This window comes from Petromyzon marinus, chromosome 84 (assembly GCF_048934315.1).
Source record: "Petromyzon marinus isolate PM22_M1 ecotype Great Lakes invasive population chromosome 84, UKy_Petmar_22M1.pri1.0, whole genome shotgun sequence".
Classification (NCBI taxonomy): Eukaryota; Metazoa; Chordata; class Hyperoartia; order Petromyzontiformes; family Petromyzontidae; genus Petromyzon; species Petromyzon marinus.
This window is the reverse complement of record NC_133749.1, coordinates 3,597,480-3,604,979: the sequence shown is the minus strand read 5'-3', so window position 1 is coordinate 3,604,979 and position 7,500 is coordinate 3,597,480. Positions and strand designations below refer to the sequence as shown.

At 56.2% G+C, this 7,500-nt stretch overlaps 1 protein-coding gene across 1 annotated transcript in view; it reads left to right on the top strand.

Moving 5' to 3' along the window:
• Positions 1-7,500, top strand: part of LOC116936888 (integrin alpha-L-like) — a 179,319-nt gene that overhangs the window by 61,100 nt on the left and 110,719 nt on the right. Inside the window, exons 9-10 of the mRNA XM_076057808.1 lie at positions 5,472-5,622; positions 7,419-7,492. Coding sequence (XP_075913923.1) covers positions 5,472-5,622; positions 7,419-7,492 — 225 coding nt within the window. The remainder of the gene's footprint in view (positions 1-5,471; positions 5,623-7,418; positions 7,493-7,500) is intronic.

Sequence of the window (7,500 nt, the reverse complement as noted above, 5' to 3'; positions counted from 1 at the left end):
ACACAGTGACACACACACACAGTGACACACACAGTGACACACACAGTGACATACACACAGACACACAGTGACACACACACACAGTGACACACACACACAGTGACACACACAGTGACACACACACACAGTGACACACACACAGTGACACACACACACAGTGACACACACACACAGTGACACACACACACAGTGACACACAGTGACACACACAGTGACATACACACAGACACACAGTAACACACACACACACAGTGACACACACAGTGACACACACACACACAGTGACACACACAGTGACACACACACAGTGACACACACACAGTGACACACACAGTGACATACACACAGACACACAGTGACACACCCACACAGTGACACACACACACAGTGACACACACAGTGACACACACACAGTGACACACACACAGTGACACACACACACACAGTGACACACACAGTGACACACACACACAGTGACACACAGTGACACACACAGTGACATACACACAGACACACAGTGACACACACACACAGTGACACACACACACAGTGACACACACAGTGACACACACAGTGACATACACACAGAGACACAGTGACACACACAGTGACACACACACACAGTGACACAAACAGTGACACACACACACAGTGACACACACACAGTGACACACACACACAGTGACACACACAGTGACACACACACAGTGACACACAGTGACACACACAGTGACATACACACAGACACAGAGTGACACACACACACAGTGACACACACAGTGACACACACAGTGACATACACACAGACACACAGTGACACACACACACAGTGACACACACACACAGTGACACACACAGTGACACACACACAGTGACACACACACAGTGACACACACAGTGACACACACACACAGTGACACACAGTGACACACACAGTGACATACACACAGACACACAGTGACACACACACACAGTGACACACACAGTGACACACACAGTGACATACACACAGACACACAGTGACACACACACACAGTGACACACACAGTGACACACAGACACACACACAGTGACAACAACAACAAGTCTCGAGCCCTGGAGGGCATCACCAGATTCGTCATCGGGGTAACGAAGATAAACACACAGACACACACAGTGACGCACACACACACAGATACACACACAGTGACACACACAGATACACACACAGTGACACACACAGTGACACACACAGACACAGTGACACACAACAACAACAACCACCGCCGTTCGCCACTAAGTGGCGGTGACGTCACCACGGCGCTTGTGCCAGGCTATGTGCACCCTGAGGCCACGTGAAGTGTCGAACGCCCGCTGGCAGGAGGTCACGGGGCAGACCCAGGTGCCACGGGTCGACTGACTGAGATGACTGGCTGATGCACCACCTGTGCCCCCTACTGTGCCAAGCTGCTGTGCTTTAGCCACCCGGCGCTCCGCTCGTTGTTGTGAGCGTCGCTCCTCCGCCCTCCATTGTTGGTGGAGGGCGACTGCCTCCAACTGCCCAGTAGCATCCTTCACGAGCCTCCTCCACAGAGGCCGATCTTGACACCGCTGGTACCAGTCATCGGCAAGTCCACTCAGCTCCACGTCCTCCTGTACCACGTCACTCCATTTCTTCTCTAGCCCGTGCCGCGCCCGCTTTGCCCCCTCAATCCGGCCGAACAAAAGCTGTTTCGGCATGCGGTGGCTGGGCATGCAGGCTACATGACCCAGCCATCACAGCCTTGCCCGCCGGAGGAGCTCACCGATGGGACCTTCCCCAGATCTTTCAAGGATTTGTGAGCTCCTCACACAATCCAGTCTGGTTAAACCCAGGATGGATCGTAGGCAGGCCAGCCTAAATGTTTCTAACCGGCGAAGATGTTCCATTAGGGGGGTCCACGTTTCGCAAGCGTAGAGAAGGGAGGGAATGACCGTGGCCGAGAAGACCTGAAGCTTAGTGCGGAGCGACAGACCAGGTAGCTTCCACACAGCGTTACGCAACCGATGAAAAGATATTGCCGCTCGACTGATTCGGAGTGAGACCTCTGCTGTTAAACTGGAGCCAGTCATAAGCACACTGCCCAGGTATGGGAAACTCTCCACTCTCTCCACAACTGCCCCATCACCGATTGGGAGTTGTGGGGGTGGAGTGTCCGATGGTACAAAATACCCAGGCAGGTGCTTAGTTTTGGTGGGGCTGATGGTAAGGCCCCACCTCTTAGTGGCACGCTCCAGTCTCAGCAGCAGCGTCTCCAACTCCTCCTCTGACTGAGCAGCTATTACCAAATCATCAGCATACATAACGTGGTTGAGCAATAGGGAGCCATCCCTTGACCGCACCCGGGCATCGATTAGCCTCCCATTATATCTGTACCATATGGAGATTCCCCGGGTACAGCTATTGAAGGCTTCACGAACTACGTGGTCAAAATAGATGTTAAATAATGTGGGAGCCAGAGGACATCCCTGTCGCACCCCAAGGTGTACAGGGAATGGCTCTGACTCACAGCCACGTAGTTTTACTCAGGCTCGCTCACCATCATGAAGGTCCTTAATGATCGTGAGCAGAGGGTCAGGTACTCCAAAAGCACGAAGAACGACCCAGAGCCCAGGCCTACTGATGGTATCATAGCCCTTGACCAGGTCAATAAAGCAGAGATGTAGGTCTTGTTGGAATTCCCTACACCTCTGCTGTAGCAGACGGACAGAAAATATGGCATCTGTGCAGGACCGCCCTTTCCTGAAACCGCATTGGGGCTCCGCAAGCCTCTCCTCAGCGTGCCTGGCAAGGCGATGCTGAATAATCCTTGCCAGGACCTTTCCCGGCACACTGAGGAGTGAGATGCCCCTGTAGTTGTTACAGTCTGTGCGGTCCCCCTGGTGGTCCCCCTTTTTAAAAAGGGGGACCACCAGGGCATCCTTCCAATCCTGCGGAACCCGTCCAGTGGTCCAGACTGTTGTTATGATGTCATATAGGGCAGTCTGTGCACAAACGCCACCCTCCCTCAGCATTTCGCTTGGGAGATCATCTCTGCCCGCTGCCTTTCCTGGTCTCAGACTCCTGATCGCCTTCAATACTTCCTCAGCAGATGGCACCTCAGCCAGCCACTCACAGGGGGTGACTTCTTCCAATATTTGAGGCACCGCAGCCTCAGCAGGGTCATCCTCACTTTGTGCCACGATGTTTTCCTGACTGAGGGATTTTCCCTCCCCCAGGACCTCACAGAAATGCTCAGCAAATCTGCGAACCTGTTCCTGGGGGTCGGAGATTGGATCACCGTTTTTTCCCCTAATGATGGTAATAGGTGTGGCGCTGCAGGCTACTTTTTTGATGGAGTTAAATAGAGATTTGTGATCACGGGCCACTGAGGCAGACTCCATCTCCTCAGCAACCCGCGACCACCACCCATCCTTGCAGCGCCTCACGGCTCTCCGAACCTCCGAGCGAAGGCTGCGGTAAGCCTCCTCATTCTCTGACGTGGGATTCTGTAGCCGATGACAGTGGGCCTGTCGCTTTTTCTCAACCATCCTGAACACCTCCTCTGTCAGCCAGGGTCTCTGGGGAGGTCTGGACCATGTACCCAAAGCAGCCATTGCAGCTGCATGAGTCACAGTCCTAAACCTCGCCCATTTACCCTTGACATCAGGAGGATTGGGGGACGATGCCAATCCCAGCCGCAAGCGATGATGAAATCTTGCTTGCAACCTTCATCAGATAACTGAGACCAGGCCACTGTAGGTTTGAATGGGGTCCTGGGTGTACACCCACCACCGGAGTGGAAGAATGGCAGGCGTATCTTACAGATGACAAGTCGATGGTCAGAGGGCAGATCAGCTCCACGGTAGGTCCTGGTGTCAAGGACATGGGCTCGCATCCGCTGGTCCGTCACTATGTAGTCCAGCAGATGTTCTTGCTTGGACCCGGCATGCATCCATGATGTTGTGTGGATGCGCCGATTCCGGAACAGCGTGTTGGTAATTACAAGCCCATGGGCTGCACAAATATCTAGCAGCCTCCTACCGTTGTTATTGAGCTGATCTGGCCCATGCCCTCCAATCACTCCAGACCAGGTGCCAGCATCATGACCAACTCGGGCATTGAAGTCACCCAACATGATGACTCTATCCCGAGGGGCCACTTTAGCCAGCACCTGTGACAGGAGGTCATAGAAGGCATCTGACTCATCGGCTTTGCCTGCATCCCTCCACGGATGTTCGTCTTCGGTGGGGGCATAAGTAACCACGACCACCATTCCTCGCCTCTGGTTGATGGGAAGGCGAGCCCAAAGTAGCCTGGGGCTTACAGCTTCCCACACCTCACCGCCACGCTCCCACGCCCCCTTCATTCTTTTGTTCAAAAGAAGAGCCACTCCCTGTTGTTTGGCAGTCTGCTGCCCCGAGTAGAGGACTGTCCACCCCTCATGGTGGCAGGAGCCAGAACCGTTCCACCGGAGATCCAGGCGGTTCCGGTCCAGCTCCCGACAGAGGAGTGGCAGCCTCTCCTCCGCAGTGAGCGTTCGAACATTCCACGTGGCCACACGAAGTGGCTTTTCGTTGTTTCTGGAGGAGCCCCGAGGGTAGATATTCAATTTCCTGGCTCCGCCAAATTGGGGTTTTGGCCAGGAGAAGTCATAGACGCCTGGCCCCCCGGGGCCTCCGGCACAAGGTTATTAGTTAGATATCTTAGACGTGGTTTAGTGGTAATTTATTGAAGGTGGAGGGGTTACCAGCCCCTCGCACCCGTCCAGAGCCCCCATTTAGCCACTGTGGTGGACACAGACGCCATGAGGGGAGGAGCCAATCGGAATTGGCCCTCCCCCCACAGCACTGTCCACGACAGAGTTGCCCGTCCGTGACCACGAGGAGGTAGGGGGTTGTTTTGCTAGACTACAAACACACAGACGCACACACCAACCCACCCACTCACTTACCCACTCATCCACCCACCCACTCACTCACCCACTCACTCACTCACCCACCCACCCATACACTCACCCATCCACCCACTCGCCCACTTACCCACTCACCCACTCACCCATCCACCCACCCACTCACCCACTCACCCACCCACTCACCCACTCGCCCACTCGCCCACTTACCCACCCACCCACTCGTCCACTCACCCACTCACTCACTCACCCATCCACCCACCCACTCACTCACCCACTCACCCACCCGCCCACTCGCCATCCACCCGCTCACCCACTCACTCACCCACGCACTCATACACTCACTCAACCACTCACTCACTCACCCACCCACCCACTCGCCAACCCACTCACCCACCCACTCACCCACCCTCCCACACTAACCCACCCACCCCCCACCCACCCCCCCACTAACCCACCCACCGCCCCCACTAACCCACCCACCCCCCCACTAACCCACCCACCCCCCACCCACCCTACTACTAACCCACCCACCGCCTCCCACTAACCCACCCACCCCAGGTGGGTGACGTGTTCCACAAGGGCCGCGCCATTTACACGGCCGAGCTCATCGCCAGTCGCCCGCTCAGCCTCCACGTGGAGGTGGCGAGTGACTTCACAGCACTGGGGAGAGTCCTCAAGGCGCTGAAGGGGAGAATGTTCGCTCTGGAGGGTGAGTGAGTGGGTGGGTGGGTGAGTGGGTGAGTGGGTGGGTGGGTGAGTGGGTGAGTGAGTGAGTGGGTGAGTGAGTGGGTGAGTGACTTCACGGCACTGGGGAGAGTCCTCAAGGCGCTGAAGGGGAGAATGTTCGCTCTGGAGGGTGAGTGAGTGGGTGGGTGGGTGAGTGGGTGAGTGGGTGAGTGAGTGGGTGAGTGAGTGGGTGAGTGAGTGAGTGGGTGAGTGGGTGAGTGGGTGAGTGAGTGGGTGAGTGAGTGGGTGGGTGAGTGAGTGAGTGGGTGGGTGGGTGAGTGGGTGAGTGAGTGGGTGAGTGAGTGGGTGAGTGGGTGAGTGAGTGGGTGAGTGGGTGAGTGAGTGGGTGAGTGGGTGGGTGAGTGGGTGGGTGAGTGAGTGGGTGAGTGGGTGGGTGAGTGGGTGAGTGAGTGGGTGAGTGGGTGAGTGAGTGAGTGAGTGGGTGAGTGAGTGAGTGGGTGGGTGAGTGGGTGGGTGAGTGAGTGAGTGAGTGGGTGGGTGAGTGAGTGGGTGAGTGGGTGGGTGAGTGGGTGAGTGAGTAGGTGAGTGGGTGGGTGAGTGGGTGAGTGAGTGGGTGAGTGGGTGAGTGAGTGAGTGGGTGAGTGGGTGAGTGGGTGAGTGAGTGGGTGAGTGTGGGGGTGAGTGGGTGAGTGGGTGAGTGAGTGGGTGAGTGAGTGGGTGAGTGGGTGAGTGGGTGAGTGGGTGAGTGAGTGGGTGAGTGAGTGAGTGGGTGAGTGGGTGAGTGGGTGAGTGGGTGAGTGAGTGGGTGAGTGAGTGAGTGGGTGAGTGGGTGGGTGAGTGAGTGAGTGAGTGGGCGAGCGACTTCACGGCACTGGGGAGAGTCCTCAAGGCGCTGAAGGGGCGAATGTTCGCTCTGGAGGGTGAGTGAGTGGGTGAGTGAGTGGGTGAGTGTGGGGGTGAGTGGGTTCGTGGGTGGGTAGGTTAGTGGGTGAGTGGGTGAGTGGGTGGGTGAGTGAGTGAGTGGGGGGGTGGGTGAGTGAGTGAGTGGGTGGGTGAGTGAGTGAGTGAGTGGGGGGGGTGGGTGAGTGAGTGGGTGGGTGAGTGAGTGAGTGGGTGAGTGAGTGGGTGATGGGTGGGTGAGTGGGTGGGTGAGTGAGTTGGTGATTGGGTTGGTGGGTGAGTGGGTTAATGGGTGGGTTGGTAGGTGACTGGGTGAGTGGGTGAATGAGTGAGTGAGTGAAAGGGTGAGTGGGTGAGTGGGTGGGTGAGTGGGTGGGTGGGTGGGTGAATGGGTGCGTGAATTAGTGAGTGGGTGGGTGAGTGGGTGGGTGGGTGAATGGGTGCGTGAATTAGTGAGTGGGTGGGTGAGTGGGTGGGGGGGTGAATGGGTGGGTTAGTGGGTGGGTGGGTGAGTGGGTTGTTGGGTGGGTGGGTGAATGGGTGCGTGAATTAGTGAGTGGGTGGGTGAGTGGGTTAGTGGGTGGATGAGTGGGTTAGTGGGTGGGTGGGTGAGTGGGTGAGTGGGTGGGTGTGTGAATGTGTGTACTGTGTCTGTGTGTGTTTCTGTGTGTGTCTGTGTGTCTGTCTGTGTGTGTCTGTGTGTCTGTGTGTGTGTCTGTGTGTGTGTCTGTGTGTGTCTGAGTGTGTGTCTGTGTGTGTGTCTGTGTGTGTGTGTCTGTGTGTGTGTGTGTCTGTGTGTGTGTCTGTGTGTCTGTCTGTGTGTCTGTGTGTGTGAGTGTGTGTCTGTGTGTCTGTGTGTGTCTGTGTGTCTGTGTGTGTGTCTGTGTGTGTGTCTCTTTGTGTGTCGACGTTCCGCAGGCACCAGCGAGGGTGATTTGGTCTCCTTCAACCTGGAGATGTCGCAAAGAGGCTTCAGTGCCGCGTTCCACAAGGTGACATC